General features: G+C 35.4%; 1 protein-coding gene across 2 annotated transcripts in view; it reads left to right on the top strand.

Annotated features, from left to right (window-relative positions):
- The window catches only part of LOC111511176 (tRNA (cytosine(72)-C(5))-methyltransferase NSUN6), a 65,756-nt gene that overhangs the window by 9,556 nt on the left and 33,623 nt on the right, over positions 1-22,577 (top strand). Inside the window, exons 4-7 of one of the 2 annotated variants that reach the window (XM_074185132.1) lie at positions 2,354-2,510; positions 8,570-8,777; positions 14,515-14,814; positions 17,798-17,951. In XM_074185132.1, coding sequence (XP_074041233.1) covers positions 2,354-2,510; positions 8,570-8,777; positions 14,515-14,814; positions 17,798-17,821 — 689 coding nt within the window. In that variant the 3' untranslated portion in view covers positions 17,822-17,951. Of the gene's footprint in view, positions 1-2,353; positions 2,511-8,569; positions 8,778-14,514; positions 14,815-17,797; positions 17,952-22,577 lie in introns of those variants that run through there. The other variant, XM_074185131.1, reaches the window with a different exon arrangement.

The raw sequence follows: 22,577 nt of genomic DNA, 5'->3' as shown, positions 1-22,577 counted from the left end.
TCTCATACAACCATGTTCAACTACGTATTAGCGAAACTATTGTATGCAGACATACGTCTTTAATATTGCCAGATGCGTCTTTTTGTGCTGAGTATGCCTATCGTTAAAACTCAAAAGTACCTTAAGTTGAGTTACAACCTTGTTCGTTGGGGGTGTCGATATTATCAAAGAAAGAAAAAGCGGTGGAGGATTTATTATTCGTTTTGTTTTATTGTATGAGACTTGAAATAAAATATTCTCGAAAATTATTTACAATTCGATACCTAGTTTTCTAATATTTTGAAAATTCAATAATGCTAAAAATTTTTATAATAGTTATATACATTGCGGTCCATATGTATGGAATAAATTCATTTTTAGCGTTATTATGTACTATGTGAAAAAAACCTGAAACAGGTCGATTTTTATTCTTAAATTGACAATTTACAGAATGAATATATCATCCCCCTCCAGCACCCCTTCTGCATTATAAGCACCCCCTCGAAAATTTTAAATAGCAAAGGGGTCGTGTGGCACCTTGTTGGAAAGGGATTTTGTTCATCTGTTCAGCAATATAAAGTTTGGTGCAATCATAACTGAGAAAATTAATTTTTACAATTAAATTAAATGTTCAAAATGACCACCATTATTCACTTCTTGACAATAACCTGATCTATTAAACATACCATCCCTGTAACACGCTCCTTACTAACCTTGAATCCTGGAAAAAATCTTTGAAGATACTAAAATATTAGACAAAAAGCCAAATAAACAATTGATATGAATTTAGTAGGCTGCTGTCATTTAGGTATTTAAAGTTACTAAAAGACGTCATTATAATATTTGTGGGCGTATTAAATTTAAATATGGCTCATTTGTCCGAGACTCAAAGAATAGACATTTCAATTATGATTGGTTGTGGTGGTAAAACAAGAACTCAAAAGGAGGTTTGTGAAATTTTTAATAATAAATACCCTGGTCAACACGTGTCGCAGTCTACAGTTAGCAAAATTGAAAAAAATTTCGTGAAACTGGACATGTAAAAAATATTGGAAAACCAGGTAGAAATGTTCAATTTACTGATGAAAAAAAGTTAGATATACTTCTAGAGATTGAGGAAAATCCGCATAAGACAACTCGAGAACTTGCCGCCGATAATGATGTGAGTAAATCATCTATTTTGAGAGTTTTGCATAAAGAAAAATACCACCCTTACAAAGTTCAGTTGGTTCAGAAGTTAAATGAAGATGATCCTGATAGAAGGAAGAATTCTGTGAATTGATGGTGGACAGAATGAACGCAGATTTGCAGTTCATAAACAAAATTGTGTTTTATGATGAAGCGACGTTTCATTTAAACGGAACAGTTAACAGACAGAACTGTAGATATTGGAGCAGAGAAAATCCTCACTGGATGTGTGCGACTCACACTCAATATCCTAATAAAGTTAACGTTTGGGCTGGTATCATTAATAATAAAATTATTGGCCCTTATTTTTTTGAGGGCACTGTTAATGGTGAGGTTTATATAGATTCCCCGATTTGACTCCTCTCGATTACTTCTTATGGGGTTATTTAAAATTAAAAGTATATTTTAATAGACCAAACAATATTGCTGATAACGGAAGAAATTAAGAAAATAACCCCCGAAGTCATACAAAATGTTGTACGAGAATTCCAAAATCGCCTCGGTTATTGTCAAGAAGTTAATGGTGGTCATTTTGAACATTTAATTTAATTGTAAAGTACATTGAAAAAAACATTCTAAATATTATGTGGCATTATTATCTTCATTCTACGTAAAGTTTTGTGATACCCAGAGACATTATCAAAATTTTACATCCCAAAAATCAATTTTCTCAGTTATGATTGCACCAAACTTTATATTGCTGAACAGAGGACTAAAATCCCTTTCCAACAAGGTGCCACACGACCCCCTTTGCTATTTAAAATTTTCCAGGGGGCGCATATAATTCAGAAGGGGTGCTGGATGGGGATAATATTTGCATACTGTAAATTGTCACTCTAAGAATAAAAATCGACCTGTTTCAGGTTTTTTTCACATAGTACATAATAACGCTAAAAATGAATTTATTCCATACATATGGACCGCACTGTATATACATATTTCCATTAGTTCGTTTTCTTTAAACTAAACCAAAATGCTTCTCTTTCACTGTGTAATTCATACTCATATACTCGAAACTAGAATGTTAGATGAAACTATGGTTGATTTTTCAACTTTGCATCATTACAAAAAAATGTATGTGAAAAATTAACTTTCAGTTTCAAATTTCTGCGACAGAACATTTTCTCATTTCAAAGTTGTATATAGTGATTTAATTTTGAAATATTATAAATTATTATCATTGTAGGTTCACAATTGAATGATAAGGTCAGTATATATGCCGACACATTGAAAAAATGCAAAAAAGGACTTCAGAAAAAGTTTGAGGAACAAAAGATTTTCATCGGAAATGGAATTGTGAAGATGCGGAGGCATCAATTGTTCGGAGAAAATGTTATACCAACGTAAGTTTTTCTTTGAAAGCTATATTTATTAAAAAGGGACAAATATCAGGGTTCGAGTCATTTTAATTATTGAGAACTGTAGTATTTCGAAAAATCTTCAGGATAAATTCAAATTTCTCGTCATAATTAAAAGTGTATCAATAAAGTTATAGGCATTTAGGACGAAAAATTCAGGAAGGTTTGGATGCAGAGTGATTTGTAATTGAAATGTAGACGATATGCTTATACTTCTGTTTTGGGGAAAAAATCATTTCGCCTTCTACTCCACAAATTTCATAAGAAAAGAAAAATTTGGGTAATTTCCGAAGAAAAGAAGCAATCTAGTTCAAAATATTCTTCATGTGAAAGATATCTGTTTCAATTCCATAACGAATGTTTAGAGTACAAAATAAATGGAGAAAAGAGATTCTCGGGTAATGCAATGCTCATATGAATGTAGTCTCGACCAGATTTTTTTCTCGTATAATTCAATGTTCATGTGAAAGTAGTTGTTTCAAAAGTAATTTTTCCTTCATGTGAATGATCTACATTACTTCTTTGTGATTTATTTAAAACTTAATTGCTTTCTTTCCTTCTTTGGAAGAATTCTATCTTTTTGTATAAAGACAAATAGAAAGTCAAAAAGCTTATTTCTCGCTTGGTTTGATACCTCAACCCGAAGTAATTGGGTTGAAACTAAAACTAGGTATATAATCCTATACAGTACTTTCTCGAGTGACGATATACAGGCCGAATGATATAAAAAAGGCAGATGAACTTTCGTTAATATTTTTTATAATCTTATAATAAACCAATTTGCAATGCGACGTTTCTTTCAATAGATTTCATCATCAACTTTATTTTTTACCTAATTACGGACCTGTTTCATCTATTTTTGTAGCCACTGTAATAGCAATTCAAGCTATGTGTTACAGTACACGTGTTTCTCATCACCACTATATGGTCATACAATTCCCGGTCAGAGCTACCTCAAAAAAGTAGGGACCAATATGTTTTGGGTCTAGAACTCAAAGATATACATGAACTCTACATATCGGAAAAACATGTAATAAACCAAGCAACAAACATAATGTCAAAATACTCTCAACCATAATCCCTCAAACACGTATTCGCTCTTGCACTAGTATTTTTATGTCAATTTTCCATCATTTGTAGCGTTATCGCCATGCAAGCTCTCTTGATTGTTTCTTTCAATTCTTCAATATTGCCAAAAGTTAAGCTGAATTACCTTGTCTTTATGGTCCAGAAGGGTCAGGTGGACGTTGTGACTATTTGATAGGATCATTGTTTCCTATCCATCTTTCTGGCATTGTCGCACTAAGGAAATCTCTGCAAATAGTTTTCTCAGAATATTAAAAAACAATCTCCCTACCTATAATCTTGGTGTATAGCACACCAAACCAAACATTAAGCCCAAGTCTCTTGTGGAAATTTGTAGCTTTATATGGAAAATAATTTTCTTGTCTCCAGTGAAAATGAATATTTCGGTTAAACCATCCGATACTCGTGAATGTTCTCTCATCACACCATAAAATTGTATTACAGATTTCAGTATCCAGACGGTGGTGTTGTCTGAGTAGCTATCTACATTTTTTTCCTCCTATGATAGTCCGTTAAACGTAAATGGTGGATTTTTCTGACTTTATGAGGTCCAAATTCATTTCATTAAGCCCAAGTCTCTTGTGGAAATTAGCTTTATGTAGAAAATAAGTTTCTTGTCTCCAGTGAAAATGAATATTTCTGTCAAACCATCCGATACTCGTGAATATTCTCTCATCACACCATAACATTTTATTACAGATTTCATTATCCAGACGGTGTTGTTTGAGAAGCTATCTACATTTTTTTTTTCTCCTATAATAGTCCATTAAACGTAAATGGTGGATTTTTCTGACTTTATGAGGTCCAACTTCATTTCATTAAGCCCAAGTCTCTTGTGGAAATTTGTAGCTTTATGTAGAAAATAATTTTCTTGTTTCCAGTGAAAATGAATATTTCGGTTAAACCATCCGATACTCGTGAATATTCTCTCATCACACCATAAAATTTTATTACAGATTTCATTATCCAGACGGTGTTGTTTGAGAAGCTATATACATTTTTTTTTCTCCTATGATAGTCCATTAAACGTAAATGGTGGATTTTTCTGACTTTATGAAGTCCAAATTCATTTCATTAAGCCCAAGTCTTTTGTGGAAATTTGTAGCTTTATGTAGAAAATAATTTTTTTGTCTCCAGTGAAAATGAATATTTCGGTTAAACCATCCGATACTCGTGAATGTTCTCTCATCACACCATGAAATTTCATTACAGATTTCAGTATCCAGACGCTGGTGTTGTCTGAGTAGCTATCTACATTTTTTTTCTCCTATGATAGTCCGTTAAACGTAAATGGTGGATTTTTCTGACTTTATGAGGTTCAAATTCATTTCATTAAGCCCAAGTCTCTTGTGGAAATTAGCTTTATGTAGAAAATAATGTTCTTGTATCCAGTGAAAATGAATATTTCTGTCAAACCATCCGATACTCGTGAATATTCTCTCATCACACCATAACATTTTATTACAGATTTCATTATCCAGACGGTGTTGTTTGAGAAGCTATCTACATTTTTTTTCTCCCATGATAGTCCGTTAAACGTAAATGGTGGATTTTTCTGACTTTATGAGGTCCAAATTCATTTATTCTTGAAATTTTTCGAACTGACATAGTCGATATAGCATTTTGCTATATATATATATATATATATATATATATATATATATATATATATATATATATATATATAGCATTATGCTATATCGACTACGACAATTGCGGAACTAGCCAAACGTCATACCCATGCTCAATCCCTAAAGAGATGGGATGGAATCAAAGGATGCAGTCTTGCCACCCTGGGCGACCCTGGAAAGCTGGCACCGAAAAAATATCTGGCGATGACCAGGAAAAACCTACGCTCAGCAGTAAGATTTTTGACTGGCCACTGTCAACTAAGGAAACACCTCCATATTAAAGGGGCTAGTTGACACTGTCAGCCATGTCTTTTGCGAGTGTCTGGAGTTATCGTCAATTAGAGAGTGTGTGTTCGGCAAGTACTAGCCTACACCTGCCGATATAAAGGAGATGTCTCCTAGTGACCTGTCCACCTTCCTGGAAAGGACAGGATGGACGATGACCTAGGAGGACAACTCCTCGGAAGGAAGTACAATGGGTTACATGTGGCTCCTGAATAGTTTTTCCATATTTATTCAAAAGCCCTGAAATGCATGGGCCTTCACCTCTACTTGCAAAGTTTCAAAATATGTGTGGAGTTGATATTACTTTGAGTTCTGAAATATTGGTTTTTACCTTTTTGAAACTACACAAATATTGATGATGTATATTTGCAAACGTTGGAAAACATCTGTATTGTAATACCTACATAACTGAATGTGTTATTACAGTGGCTACAAAAATCGATGAAAAAATCTAGAGTTTCATATCATTTTATAACAAATATGAAACAGTATTGAAAGTCGCTCTCCCTTTTTTTATATCATTCGAAATGAGGGCGGTAGAGTACAAACACGAAATTCGACAATTCTAGTTTTTGGCAAATATTGAAAAAACAACTACTGATATTTCCGATCTGAAAAGAAATTAGTATAGTTCACCAAAATATAAAACTTTTGTTCAATTCAACCGACCTTGTGGGTCTTACCGTTTTCGTGGCTAAAAAACGGCCTGTATTATTAGACTCATAATTATAATTTGTTATTATATCACAATAAAAATATATATATTTCAGGATTTCCAGTGTGAAACTTAGCATTTCAGATTCACCATTTTTCCTATGGTGGTTAATAATGGTTGGGTTAAGGATTAATGAATATCGTCATAATAAATCCTTACGCAAATAAATGATTAGAGCTGAATGCAGTGCTTTGTTTGATGTTTGCTAATGCATGTTAACGGGAGCTGGGACATGTCAACACAAATTTATGAAAGTTTGATTAGAAGACAAGTAACGAATTTCACACTTCATTAGAAAATGGGATATTTTTTGTGACTTACATTTATTCATTTGAACGACATGTAACCAGTTTGTCAGTTGACTGACAGTTTTCAAATTTTTTCCTTGAGATAATATTCCTCGAGAGACATTTTCTTCTCATCGAGTGAGTTTCAAGTTCAGCTACTAAGCAGAGCACATGAATATGGTGAGATCTTTCCAAAATGTCGTCATAATGTGAAATACGAAACGGGTGTACATCGGGATAACACTTGAGTATGTGATTCCATCCATGAAGAACTATGTCCTGAACAACTGTCCTGACTCCCAAATCCGAAGGTTCATCTAACTTTAGCATACCCTTTTCTCACACTACAAACTGGTTGACGACCAGATTGACCATCCAAAAGCTTTTCTGCCTTAAAATCTACACATTTTTACAAACATCCAAGGACACGACACCCAATCAGGCACAGGGCATAGGTATACGAAATACCATGTTCGATATGCTCCAGAACGTCCATCGTCCAAACCAAACAGTTTACGAAATAATTCATAAACATAAGCTAGTTGTCCCTAAATCATCTCTTTTCAAGCACCATCTTGAAACAGGCCACATAATAAACATCGTTGAATACGAAATGAGAGCCTGAGGCCTCACGAGGTCTCTCAACTAGGAAGCTACCTACGTGAACCCCTGGACAGAGTCCGGAAAAAAAAATCCTACAAGCACTCAGAGGCAAGCTCGGAAATGCACCAGTAAGACTCTACTACACAGATATGAAATGTTCATGACATCGACCCTGAACTATGAAGCCATGATCTACTCCGAAACTAACTCACTTTATATTAACAGTGGAGAATCCTACAAAACATCCACAACCTCCTCTACCATTTCTCCTTCAATGAACTTTACGATATCGTGAAACTCATACCCATTAACCTGAGATTTCAAGAACTCCGAGGCCGATATGTCAACAGGACAATGAACAGCAGCAACAGGGCAGCCATAGACACGCTGGTCACCCTTTGGAAGCCATGTGCGAGCATTAGAAGGATTCTGAGGAAAAAAGCCCCCATTTTTCCTAGTCAGACTCTTAGGAGCCCTAGAGGACATCCCAGCGATTCCAGGATACCCTCGACGAGTTTTAGCTGGCGATCAGGAGGTCGACAGCCCCACAGTCTGGAGCTATTCTAGAGTTCAAATCCCAACTCAAATTGTACCTCAAGCCGTGCCTGAACCATAACTCTGATCGAAAATCGACCTTTAGCTATGGTACCCAGACAACTCTACTCAACCACTAAGAAGGAAAATCACTACGCCATACCATGAACACTTAGAATCACATTGCCCAAGGACCAAGAAGAAACCAACTAACCCTACTAACACAGAATTGAGAGCATTGCCATTTTTTAGAAACTTGGAAAAACTAACCACTATCACATCGAGAAGTACCAACATAGATTAAGGAAAACATTGAGAAGCCAAAACCCAAGACGCCAATTGTGAAGTAATCTTGACCCTGAAAAGGCATAAGTCTATAGCAGGGCCCCCAGGTACCACCTGACTTACCATCTGTTATAATGTACATAATTAATTAATGAAGCTTCTACACTGAATTGAATGAGAGCCTGTGGACCATCAGTCCTCGTTTGGGTAGGTTGAGACCCTGGCTAAGACCAATAACGAGACCCAAGGAATAGGCAGGTCGGGTCACAAAACCCTAAAATGTGTCATTACCTAAGGAGATGACAGATTGAGAACTCAGTGTAGCTTCTTACCGCCCATAACCTTCGATAAGGAACTTATTTATAAAAACTTGACATTTGCCATTTAATGCGACCCATCTGACTACTATAATTTTGGTAAAGTTTCATCCTAATCGACGCAGAAGTTGGTTTAAATTTCCAATGAAGCCATCAATAAAAATTCATATGATACGGTCATACTGTTAACTTATTTGGTATTTACAACTTTTTTCATTACTTACTAAGTGTATAAATATTTGAATAAATTTCAACACTTTTCATATTTTTAGAATTTTATGAAAATAATCCATATTTTCAGTGGCATAGCTGTTCAGGTAACAGAGACGATATCCGGATGCCCTCCTTTGAAAGACGATTTTATCCCTTCGGGTTGGGCGCTACTCCAAAATTTACCGTCTGTGTTATGTGTGCTTGCACTCAATCCAAAACCGAATGAAATAGTTATAGACATGTGCGCTTCACCAGGCAACAAAACTACTCACATTGCGGAGCTCATGCAAAATACGGTAATGTATTTGAACGAAATCATATTGAAATATTATTGAAAAGGTTCGTGAAGATTGATGTTTCAAGTGAGTTGAACAGTCGCCCATCAAGTCCTTTAAATGTGGTGGTTAATTGAAAGTAAGCTGAGAGATTGAATACAAAAAGTTAGTCATTCAATGGGAATAATACTCAATGAGAGGGATAAACCAATCAGGTTTGATGCTATATTTATAAATCGTTAACCAGCTGCTCATCCAGTTTTCAAGAAACTTGTGCAAGTTACGGGATAGTGAAGCAAATTCCATTATAGCAGGGGAGCCCATGATGCAAAATGGGGATTTACTCCAGCGTCATTGAGACATATTATGTTGAAAAGTTTAGATGATAAGAAGAAAAAAATGTTATATAATATATACATTTTCATCGGTGGGGGAAGCGGCTATAGATTTTTAAATATGTAAAAAAAACTGTTGCATGGACATACTCGAGCACGTCAGATATTGATAGCATCAATGTCCTACGTATGTTTAATAATGTTGGTATGTTAATCTGATCGTTTGCATTATGTGGGTGGTTGTTCGTAAAGGTTAAAAGTGAAAAGAAAAAAAAATTCAATCGAGCCCGTCAGATTTTCTAAGGGGGTATTAAGTGCAACAAAAAAAAGCTCTCATTCAATAATCTGACGATTTCGATCTGACGCAAACTCGCGGCCATCATTATAATTCGTCATTTCGAAATACTCAAGCGCGTCAGATTAAGATATATATGGTTCATCTTTATGTTTTAGACGTGCTGTCTCATAATCTGACAATTATCTAGAGGGATTCGCTCAATCTGACAAAAACAATTTTTTTTTAATTCATTGAACTTAATTGAAAAGCTCAGGAAATAGCATGCAAATAAATTAGTGTATGTTTTTCAAGTAGAATACTTATATTTATAAGAAAATCATTTTAAAAAATGCTCAAAAAAATTTAATTATTTATAATCAATTGATTAATCAATGAATAAAAGAGAAATGGAACCTTCTATGTTTTTTACCATTTTTATGTGTAAGGATATATAAGGACATTTTCAAACTTACACAATATATAAGTTTGAAAATGTCCTTATAAGACGGAACTGCAGTAACGTTAGTTACAAATAAAAGTGGTAAAAAACATAGAAAATTCTATTTCTCTTTTCTTCATTATGATTTCCTACCACGTAGAAACGGCTACATCCATCAATTAATTGAATAATTAATCATCATCTTCATCTTCATCACTATCGAGTCATGGCGTCATGGCAACAGAATTCAGAGTGGGGGCGGAGTGAGAGAGTAATAGATAGAGAAAAAGTTAATAGAGAATAGAGGAATAGAAACTCGGAGAGGGAAATATAGGTATCACACAGCTGCACGCATTAAACTTTATCGACGAATTCTTGTTATTTCGACTTGCGGAAATCGTCAGATTATTTATTTTTCGTTATTCTTGAATTATTTCCCTCAAAATAAAAAAAAATTGCTACGCTCGAGAATGTCGAAATGACGTTATTTTTTTTACAACTTTGGTGCCCTCACCTTTCTTTACGTCACTCTCAAATTGTCAGATTACTGGAATATACACTTTTTAGCTGGTAATTAACTCACCCTACCTTAATCTGACGCACTCGAGAATTTCTGATGATCAATTTTTTTTTTAGTGATCTGATCCTTCATCCCTCACTGGCGGCGGCCTTATATATAGGGCTCATATTTGGTGGAGGTACTTAACAGGTATCCCCCTGTATATTAATCTGCCGCGCTTTAGTAAATCCCGAAAACCCCGCTTGGGCTCCCCTATTATTATATGTTTATTTACTCATAAACAGGAATACACTTTATTATATCCTTTTCATGTGTTGTGAATATCAATGGAAAAATGGATTTTTACTTACTGTAATCAATTTTTTTACTGATTGATAGACTTATGACTTTTCTATTCCTTCCAATACCCCGAGGATTATTGCGTTCTATATTTTCATGACAAACATTCTAACAATCTTTACCAATTTTCACAGCTGATATTCGTCTGAACTGAGTTTTGGTTGCCCATGATTGGCTTGCCTTTAGTGATTTATTTCGCAAATTATTCATGGTGTAGCTAAAATCTTCGTTGAATGGGGTCATTCATTAGGCCGCTTTCTAGCTTTGAATTTAAATAAAACAAAGTGTGCGATGTCCGTTCAAATGTCCGCCACGGCTTCTCTAGGGGGAGGGCATCTGGAATGTCCAATTTTCTATGACTCTGGCACATAAATCATGCTAAAATTTGACTGATGGCACGGGTTATATTGGCTTTGAGGACCGCTGTGGTTTGTGGCTCATTCGCATACACCTGCGACTCAAGAAAACCCCACAAGAAGAAGTCTAACGGAGTGAAATCGCACAATCTCAGCGGGAAGTTCGCATCACCTCCACGTGAGATGACATGCCCTCAAGTTATTCGTAAAGAATATCAATATCATATAAGATGGTAATCAATGACCTATAGTGCTCGCTGTTGATAGCGATGGCCTGGCCAAAGTCGTTCTCAAAGAAATATGGACCAATGACGCCGCCAGTCCAAAATCACCAATTACCTTCAGTTCCTGGGTCAGTTGAATTTTGTACAAGTGCTGGCCCAAGTCATGATGCAAAATTCGCCAATTTGTGGTCTCCGAAAGGCCAAGTTCTTGTAAAAAACGCGAAATCGACTGCCTTGGATTCTCCTGCACACTCTCACTGACAGCAGTGATGTTTTCTGTAGATCTTGCGTTTCGTCGACGTACGTAGCACAAAGTCTTTTTGCTTTCATTCAATAATGGACATTACTGAGACAGTTAAGACATTATATTTCCGCACTAGTTATTGAATATACATTGCAATCTACCTGCAGAGTTAATTTAGCAATTTGTAAATGTATGCTTCTATTCAATAACGAAAAACTATATAACCTCCAGTTACCGCAAGGATTTGTTCTTCATGACTTGCAAAGATTTTTGCAATTTTTGACGTTTTTTAAACACAAAACTCTGAATCACGAGGAAGACATTTTTTGAAGAGCGGTTTAAGTTTTCCAAAGGTAACCGCCAAGACCACTTGCTGAAATGTATTCTTACTTCCGCTCAAATTAATAATCAAGAAGATGTGGATATTGGGCCTTTGAAATTTCCCGTCTTTCTGACAAAATTTCGAAAAAAAATCTGGTTTTTCCAATAAATACTGTAGTTGGTTTGATTCAGATGACCCATAATTTAGTATTTCAGTTATCCAACCTACTTTTCAACGCTCAGGACGCTCTGGAAGAAGAGTTTCCCAAATGATTTAAAATACATCTATTAACAGGTTTACGCCACTTCGAGCCGATAATTAAATTTTTTGTATTATTTTTTCGTTTTACAATTTTTTTCACCTAAGTCGGTCATATTTTCCACTGTGCGGCGGCACGCAATAGCCGGCGACGTTACATTAAATTGGTTTGGATTTTTTTCAAGGACAAAACACAAGAACTACAGGAAAATCCTCAAGACGCTCTCAGAGCGTTGCCTGTGCGAAAGTAGCGATTCACATTGGATTTGAATCGCTGGACATTAAATCCATTTGGAAAAAGTTCTCAGGAAGTTTATTTCACATAAACGCAGTCCTCCAGATGAAAGAGTTCTTGAACAGTGAAGTTCGAGGTATACAGAGTTGAACCTCAAAACGAGGAGCAGCCGCAGTTTGTCGCGTAGTTCTGATATGTACCGCTCTTGGTGGAATCAAATGTGCCAAGTCACTTGAACACTTCCCGTGAAAGTATCTATAGAAGAGAAACAAATCTCCAACCTTTCTTCAATATTCCAGGCTATCGAAGTTGCAGGTGATGTTCGCGTCTCCAATCAGGCGGATGGCTCTTTTCTGGATGGAATTCAGCAACTTCAGGGTATGTTTGGGAACAGAGCTCCATACATGAGAACAATATTCTAAAGAAGGTCTGATCTGAGCTTTATAAAGCAACAAAAGTTGCTGAGGTGTGTACAGTTTTCTGATTCGGAACAGTGTTCCAAGCTTTTGAGAAGCAGCCTTCACAATTCCATCGACATGATTGTGCCAAGACATATTTGTGTCCATTTTAACCCCCAACAAACTTATCGAAGCAGATAGCGGAATTGTCTGACCTTACATTATTATATCCGGTTCTGAGACATTTATCTTCTTGGATTTCTGGTTTTTTCGAAATGACTTCTAGATCCTCATTAAGATATGCAACGTCCTGCTGCCGGTGAAGATATGCCTTCGTAGCCGATGTCTTGGAATCCAAATGAAATGACGAGAGAAGTGTACTGTTGTCAGCAAAGCAATATAATGGATTCTTGGTTTTTTCCCATAAGTCGTTGATATACAATTAAAAGAGGGTTGGACACAATATGAATCTCTGGGGAACACCAGCGTTGATGGTAAAAGTATTCGAAAGATATTCATCGATGGCCACTTGCAGGGAAGTTCTTTCAGGAAGCTGAAGAGCCATACACGAAAATGATCCGACAAGCCATAGCATCCCAGTTCGGCCAGCAAACCCTCATGCCACACACGGTCAAAGGCCTTAAGAATATCAAGCGCAACAGCTCTTGATTCTCCATAGTGAATAAGTCATCATCTCAATCCAGTAGCTTGCGAATTACAAGGTTCCTTAAGAGTAAGGACTAAGTTGCATCCGAGGATAGCCCCTTGTTGATCGTACAATTACAGTTTTTCATCATAATGGTCGTTTACCAATTTTTCTCCGAGAATGCAGTCTATCAACACATATATTGGGTCATGGATCCTTTTTCCATTTGATCACTTGAGTTGATTCTAATAAATTATTATCGAGTGTGCCTTCACTATCCAACAAAGCAGATTAATGTACTTTTTTGTTCATATCAACGTATTCTCTCTTTCCCTAAATATGTCAGCTCTTTTATAAAAAGCGAGAAAAAGTAAAAACACATTAACTTCACCAGAGTTTCTAGTTCAATTGAATTTTTCTTGAATAGGGTTGGAGACGCATTTAAAAGGAAATACGTTATGTAATTGTTGAAGTAATGTTTGACGAAAACATAATTTTTCCTTGAATTTCACTAGTTCGGACTTCCATTGTCTACTATATAAAATGATTTGAAATCCCTGAAACAAGTAAAAAAGAATAATTAGAAAAGAATAGTTGAAAATAACAATTATATTAAGCAACAATAAACCTGAAATGAAATGATAGTGAAATAACCTACAAGTAAAAATATAATAATTGAATAAATAAATATTAAAGGAATGAAAAAAGAAAATAATAAAAAAAATAAAAAAGTGTAGAGATTCCAAGTCACGTTAGTTCACAACGTTTCGATTGTTGGTATCTACAATCGTCTTCGGGTGATGACTGTCATCACCCAGTCATCACCCGAAGACGATTGTAGATACCAACAATCGAAACGTCGTGAACTAACGTGACTTGGAATCTCTACACTTTTTTATTTTTTTATTATTTTCTTTTTTCATTCCTTTAGAATTTATTTATTCAATTATTATATTTTTACTTGTAGGTTATTTCACTATCATTTCATTTCAGGTTTATTGTTGCTTAATATAATTGTTATTTTCAACTATTCTTTTTTAATTATTCTTTTTTACTTGTTTCAGGGATTTCAAATCATTTTATATAGTAGACAATGGAAGTCCGAACTAGTGAAATTCATCACGAAACATTGTCAATCACCTTCAAATAATTTTTCCTCTTCTAGGGTCTACTGGTTGCAATTGATAAAACTGCGAAGAAAGTAACCCAACTGGAAAATCGTTGTGAAGAATTCGACGCCAAAGTACAAATTTATGAGGCTGATTCAAGAAACATTGTTACTCCGACAAACCTCTTTACGCGGAAACGTGTCACTGATGGACCTCCATTTTCACCGGAATCGTTCGACAGGGTGCTTCTAGATGCCCCTTGTAGTGTTCTTGGGAAGAGGCCTCAGATAGTAAATAGATTATCGAAAAATGAAATAAAGTCATACGTTCCACTGCAGAGGAAACTGTTTGAGACGGTGAGATTTTCTGTTTTTTTTTTATTTCGAGATTCATTGCTGAATGTGAAGTGATGTTGGAAAAAACTGAACAGCTATGAAGAAATGGTTCACATGATGGTGCCAATATTCTATCATTCACGCTATCTGAAAAAGTAATAGGTACATGAATCCACTTCATCTGTTTTCATTTCAGCATAATAAGTGAGTATAACACAGGTTCTTTGACATACCATCACGAGTCCTGTCACCAGACGGGTAAAAAGAAGCGCAATCATTGATTAAATCGAGGGTTTTCGCCATCCTCCTCCTTTTACGTTGTCTGCCATCTTGAAAAACAAGAAAAGTCACTTTTACGACTTACTTCGAAATGGTGTTTCATCGTTAATCTTGTGTGACTCATGTGTTTCCACAATCAATAGTAAAGGAGGGACAGAAGGCATAATAGAAAAAATCATAGAACAACAGCTCTTCTCACACTTAGATAGTAATAAAATACTACCAACAGTACAGTAGGGTTCTAGGAGTGGTCACTGCTGTAATACAGCTCTACTGAAGGTAACCGATGATATTTTCAAAGCGAGTGACCGAAATCAATGTACCGTCCTGGCTCTTCTAGATTTTAGCACGCCATTTGACTTTATCAATCATGAGCTGTTATTATATTTACTTATCAGATAATTCACTTTTTGAAACTATCTACACAACAGACGCCAGAAGTTGTTCTTGATGAAGTACATTTCACACGTCTGAGTTTAAAGACGGGCGTTCCTCAGGGATCAATTCTTGGCCCTCTCCTTTTTACGATATACATCAGTCAATTGGTGAAATACCTTCAGTATTGCAGTTTACATATCTATGCCGATGATACGCAAATCTATCATTATTTTGAACCACACAGGGTAGGTAACGCTGATAGGCGGATCAGTCATGATCTCGACACATTCTCATCCCTTGCTGAAAATATGTGCCTAATGAATATATAATACATCCAAGTCGAAAATACTATTATTTTTGTCCAGAAAGTCACAGAGATATTGTATAACAATATGTCAATAATACTATAGGCTCTAATGTATTGAAAATTGTGAAGAAAGCAAAAAATCTTGAGGTGACTCTAGTCAGTGATCTCCGATTTGATTCCCATGTGAATAAACTAAGATAGAAAGCTCAGCTCTCACTCAAGATAATTTATGGAAATCATAAATTCCTTCCCAGAAAACACAAGAATTTCTCTATTTGACAATCTCGTTCTTTCCTCTTTGAACTATGCAGATGTACTCTATGGACCAAGCCTCACAATTAGGAACAAGAGAAAACTGCAAAAAATGGGATACGTAGAAGGAACAGAATCCTATCAAAGCTGACAAGAACTTGTTGGCTCAATATGGAAAACCGAAAGTCGCTACACTCTGCGTGTATCTATCATAAGGTTATCTGTAATAAAATTTCGACTTATCTATATAATAAAATTACATTTCGGACTGACTTACACAACTTGAGTGTACGGCACAAAGGGTTATTAACTCTTCAGATACACACTCACGAATTTTTCAAGTGATCATTTACGTATCAGATATGCAACGTTTACAATAAACTTCTACCCCATTCATAACATTTTAAAATTGGTATTTTCAGTCAAAATTTTAAAATAAAATTTTACAACTAGGTAAACAAACTTGACTACTCATTTATCCATATGTATATTTCTTTTTTGCTGTTATTCGAATGCTGGTCGATATCAAGTTTATAATGTATTTTTTTTTAATATTTTGTTGTCAGTTCCCGTAGCTGGCTGTGGAGGTTAAGTGGTTGTGTAGTGTTCTACACTGCAGTTTTGAACGTCGCCTGTTAGTTGTTATATCCTATTTCACCCAATAAATACCATCATTATTATTATTTGAACAAAATAGTTCATTTTTATGCTTTTTCTTTCGTTTACAGTATATAAAAAACTAGTTGCAGTACACATAATAATTGAGTTGTGTTGATGTAAGTCACCACTCAAAAAGTTTTTCAGTACTACTATCGTTAGATGGGAATGAAACTGAGGGGAAAAATACAAGAAGATTGTTTTTTTGAGTTGACACCAGAAGTGTTGTTTGATAATGTATTTTCATTCAGTCCACATTTCAGTTATTTTTTGACACACATTGTTGTATGTAAATTATCAGGAACGTCTGAGGAAGTATTCAGGGTCAGTTTTCCGGTTCTCAAAATATTCTGGGCAGTAAAATGTTTGCATTTTTCATGTCTAATTTTTTCTTCACTGTTAACTTTCTTATCAACGTTAACTTTCATGTCATATTAAGTGATACCATTTTCCACTGAGCTCAACATAGCACAACTTCGGTCGACGACAGATACATCCCACCTGAACATACCACCAGCTGATTGGGTTGTCATAGAAATCTCTTGGAATGTTAGTGGGTTAGAGGGAGATTTAGAATATTCAGATGAGTGGAGAACATTTTTCTACCCAAGAATTTTTTTTAATGAAAGCTGATTGTTTTGAGATAATTTATATACTTACAGTTACCTTCAATATTAGCTGATATTTTTTATCGAAAATTCTACTTGAAACGTTGCTAACGCAGAAATCTAAAAAGAACAATTACGTACTTATATAACATGATTGTTGATAACTCAATATTTGAGTGAGCTATATTGTGATGCATTCTAATCTTATCAAAATTAATAATGAAATATCTCACAGAAACATGAAAATTTAATCGCCTTTCGTACCTAAATTCTGGTGAATCTACATTATTACATCAATTAGGACAGATGGGAATTTAGTAGTAACGAATATTCTGAAAACTTTATTATTTACAACTGTTTCAACTCAATCCTCAGATATTTTACATATTATTCAAATCGATCTGAAAGATCTGAAATATATTTTTAGATATACCTATGCCACCCTCACACTTCACACTATGAGATATGGGACGGTTGAATAATACTTGCAGTGTGAAGACCCTTACCCGGTGTTTTATTTTAGGCAAAGAGAAAAATCATTATTTGAATCGAGAAGAGCATAAGATATTAGTTTTTTGGGAATGAAGCTTTTTGGCTTACCACTTATCCATCATTGAACAAAAAATGTGGAAAACTTCCAAAGAATGGAGAAAAATAAGTACAATAATGACGTACATGAAGATTGTTAGGAATGCCTCACTGGCTAACAACGATATTGAAACACTTATAACACCACCAACTTTATAACATTTATTAGTCTATTCAACAACAATGTCAGTTTCAGACTGCCCCACTTAAACATATTTCAACACACAAAGGAATGTATCATCCTCTTATGTAAACTTATCAGGTGATATTCAGGGCTGTCCCATCCAGTACTCCCAACAAGATAATGTCCAGGGCTGTCCGGAGCTCTGATCCTAACGCACTCCCTAACAAGATATATAGAGAACACATCAAAGCTTTTTTTTCAGTTGCAAAGTGTAAGCAAAAACTCTTTCGAAACAAGTACTTCCACCTGAGTATTTTAGTACAAGAAAGGAATAAGACCTTTCTCGACAACTACTTTTATATGGACATTGAATTACAAAAAAGTCACTATTTCCTATTCAGTTCGTACTTATAACATTAGTTATGGAATCGAAATATATATCATTTATAGGAATTCTACACAATATGATATATTAATTAGTATTTATATAAAATGTCACTTGGTTGCAACACTATCATCCCCAATATTTTAAAGTTTCGGGATAAGATATTTGTCTCATCACCTCATCGGCACCGTTTTGGACAACATTACAAGACATAGGAATTTCATTTTAATTGAAAAGGAAATGTTTTTAGGAGAGTTTTTTGTGGAAAAAACTTCATTGTTTCCTACTTTTGCATCATTAAACAGAAACATGTGGGGGATCTTCCAAAGGAAAGAAACCCCTTTCATAAATTAACTCTGGTGGCATTAATCCAAAGGTGAGGGATGAATGATGTTCGATCACTATCAAGATATTGTTGTAAATCATTTGAAAATTTTCCCCGTTTGGCCATTTTGAAGTTTGTTACAAGAACAAGTACTGATCTATTCGATATTGAAGTTCAGTCACTGTCGTTACTAATGAATTTGCCTGAAATATCATTGGTTTTACGAACAAGCCTCTCTAAAAACAAACTAGCGATATTACAAAATGCTGGTAGGCCGAGACCTAATGGAACTTATAGTACCGAACGTTTCGGTCCCAGCAACGACCGACTGGCAAGCTCCGTGTTTACTCGTATTTATAATTTCAGAGAATGGTGGGGATGATGCTGGGGCGTGACAAAGAGTCACTCCCGATTGGTCCGCACTGTTACTAGGTTATTCTGATTGATTCACGTTGTTGACAGGCATGGTAAAATGTCGATCTGAGTTCTATTCGAGTATATTTCTGGCCTTCTGGAATTCTAGCTACAATATTCTGTTGACCCGTATACCTCTTTCTTATTTTTTGAAATTGTTGGAATTCTTATAGGTCTCAATGGCCTTCTAATGAAGTCGTGCGTGGTAACGTCTCGAATTAGATACGACAGCGGTTTCTTCGTACTTAATCACGTGGTCTATTTCTGCTAGTATATATTCTGTGAATGCAAATTTCTCCTGTTGAATGAGGCATTAGTAATTCTTGTGTTCTTGTATCCTAGTGTTGATGATGAGTTTGGTTGTTTCGGTATAAACTGGGCCCCAGGAATAGGGTTGTTGCGTAGTTGATTAGTTGGATTATGATGTTGTGACGTTTGAACAGTAATTCACTCCGTGACTTTGTTTGTGTAAGGCAAGTGAACTATGCTTACTACTGGCGACTTACTTGTGGCCTAAGTTGGAGTATTTCTTCTTGTAGGATAATATTGTTGAGTTCACCAAAGTAAATCAGTCAATAACATGTGACACTTATTGTCGTATTTTAAAGTTGGATAGACTTCGTCCACAGTAATTTGTTCAGCTTATTTGTGAAGAGAACTGAGTTTACTATTACTCTTGGGCTTACACTCGTAAGCGTTTTTTGACGTTAGATAGACCTGATTTATAGCTTTTTTCTGAATGTAGATTAAAAAAAAGAGTGAAATCAGTAATAATCACATCGCAAGCGTTGTTGGAAGCAATTTGTTTTGTGAGGGACCATTGAATTACTTGGCATCAATTATGAAATAGACCGCACGATTTTCATATGCTAATGGGTAGATCCACCTGCAATAATATTGGCAGATGTCTAAGTATAGAAGCATTCAAGAATGCGATCCACACGTTTCCATTAAAATGATCATTCGTTTTTCTTATTCAACAACCTAACAGGGGATCCCAGAGCTCGTAATAACATAGAAGAAATTTTGATGTGAAACATTTATAGCCGCATGTAAAACAGATTGCTGGAGTGGCGACGCATGTCGTGGCGACGGGTCGCCATGCACGAGCCACTGTGCAATTCTCTTTCCATTGGTTGGGCGTTACGCTTTCTCTCTCGCCACATTGAGCTTGGACACCTATAGAGTATACAGTTGTGTTTACTAGAGTGTGTATTACCTGTGTTTTACTAAATAACTAATTTTTATAAATAATTACATGATTAAAAATGACATATGTCTAACAGTGATATTTCAGAAAGTGAAAATGAGCAGCCTCCTGCAAAGACAGCAAAATCATACTACGAACACTATCAAGTCATTAGTGAGTTTATATTATATTTTATAATTGAAGTGAGCAATTATTTGTGCATTGAGCCCACGTATATTTGGTCTATCTCCAGGATCAGTAAATGTACAATCTACTCTCTTAGTAGATTCAAATTTACACAATTTTCATAGCATATACTATTTTTTGATTAATTAATGATTTCAATTTCATTTATTAATTACATAATTTTCTAATGATGGTGAGGTTTATATTAAAACATTTTTTATTGATATTAATAATTCAAGATCTTCAGTTACATATTGCAATAACTAGCTAAGATTCTTAAGTTCACTAGTACATTAAAGCCACATTGAAATTTTTTTATGTATATTTCAATTACATATTTTTATAAATATTTCAATACCTATATAACAATCATCACAGGGGTCACAAAATATCATTATTGATGTTTGAAATCTGCCGGTGGTCCCGTGACGGCTCAAAATTTTTTTTAAACTATTTTTAATATTTGTGTTATTGAGTTTCAGTAGTCCGTATGACAAATGAGTATTTTGACTTTTTTTTTCTCGTCTCTAGATTGATAATGATTTTTTTGAATTCCTAAATTGATAATGAATACAATAAAATGAAATATTTTTTGGAATGGCCAATATTGAAATATCAAAAAATAAAACAATTTCTCCACTACAAAAACCGTTTTTATTCTCATTGAATTTCATTAATACTTTTTGAGTAATTTGAAAAAATTTAGACCCTCACATTACAAATTGTTGACTATTTATAGCGCAGCTTTATGTGCGGGTCTGATACTTCCAAATATTTTTCTGGATTACATTATGTCGCATCTATTGTATATCCCATTAGCAATTACTAACAGGTTTTTTTTGAAAAGACATATATTGTAAGGAGAATTAGTTTTTGGGAAAAACATTCTTTGGCTTTCTACTTATTCACCTTTATATAAAAAATGTGGAAAAACTCCAAAAAACGAAGAAAGCCATTTAGTTTGAAATTATCTGAATTTCATTTCAGATACAAACTGAAAGAAAAAGTTCTTTCGAAACAACTTATTTTAATTGAACCTTAAATTAGTCGAAAGAAGAAGTCTTTTCCAAACAACTACTTTCATGTGAACATTGAATTACACGAAAACACTTTTCTATTTAGTCTGTTTTCCAAACATTATGCAATCGAAACTGGAAAACGTGATTGATGAAAAGAGCGCCTATTGATTTCACTTACACTTAGGTTAGGTTCAAAGTGAGTGGGTCTATTCAATCCTCCATCGCAACCCGCAAGGGTTCATTGTGGCTTACACCTATTCACACTCGACCAAATAAACCCAGTTTCTCAACGAAGCCGATTAGTTTGTATGGTGAGTGGTCTTTCAGGTCAGATGGTAAGAGTACGGCTCTGCCGAACTCTAAAACCTGATTTGGTCCCCAGCGGGGCAGGCACAAAGTATATGTTTGTGCGTATGTGTTTCATCGTTAATGCGGTAGTCGGATAGTCAATGTGCAAGATTCTCACCTTGATACCCGCGACAACCTTCCCATATGAGGGTTTTTGCAAGTCAGCTGCACCTGACGATGCCTTAGATTCATCCGTGCAGGGCATTTTCGCCTCTGGTGTTGGTGAATCATCACTTGAGCGTAAATGTTTGCTAACCAGATCATGAGCGGTTGGTTCCTCCACCTGAGACAGATTCTGCGTACGCCGCTCAAGAATTTGGTGCAAGGTGGTTTCATAAGGTACTCCGCTCTTGAGGAGATGACTCAGTCATTTCCTGGCTGCATCATCAACCCGTTTTTTTAGGTTCAGTTGTTGGATCAGGAGTTGGAGAGTTGAGAAGCTCTCGCTCCTGATCTAAATTTACAGGGAGGTCAGTTGAAGTCGTAAGCTCCACATCCATCTTCTCTGTAGACTCAGTGTCAGAAAGAATTTTCAAGTTTACTCTGTCCATAAAAGTCCCACGAGTAGCTAGGGAATGAAGGTCAATCACGGCAGCGCCCCGCATTACCGTGACAAGGCGATGCTATGACGAGAAGGCGCTCGGTATCTCGAAGGTTCCGTGGAGACAGCTGATAGGCTCAGTGTCATTCGTCGTCTCGACAAGGATACACACACCTTTGGATTA

This window comes from Leptinotarsa decemlineata, unplaced genomic scaffold (genome assembly GCF_025532065.1).
Source record: "Leptinotarsa decemlineata unplaced genomic scaffold, Ldec_3_MD MMD2_tig00026363_RagTag_RagTag, whole genome shotgun sequence".
NCBI lineage: Eukaryota > Metazoa > Arthropoda > Insecta > Coleoptera > Chrysomelidae > Leptinotarsa > Leptinotarsa decemlineata.
Note: the sequence above shows the minus strand (reverse complement) of the source record. Positions and strands in the feature narration are given on the sequence as shown.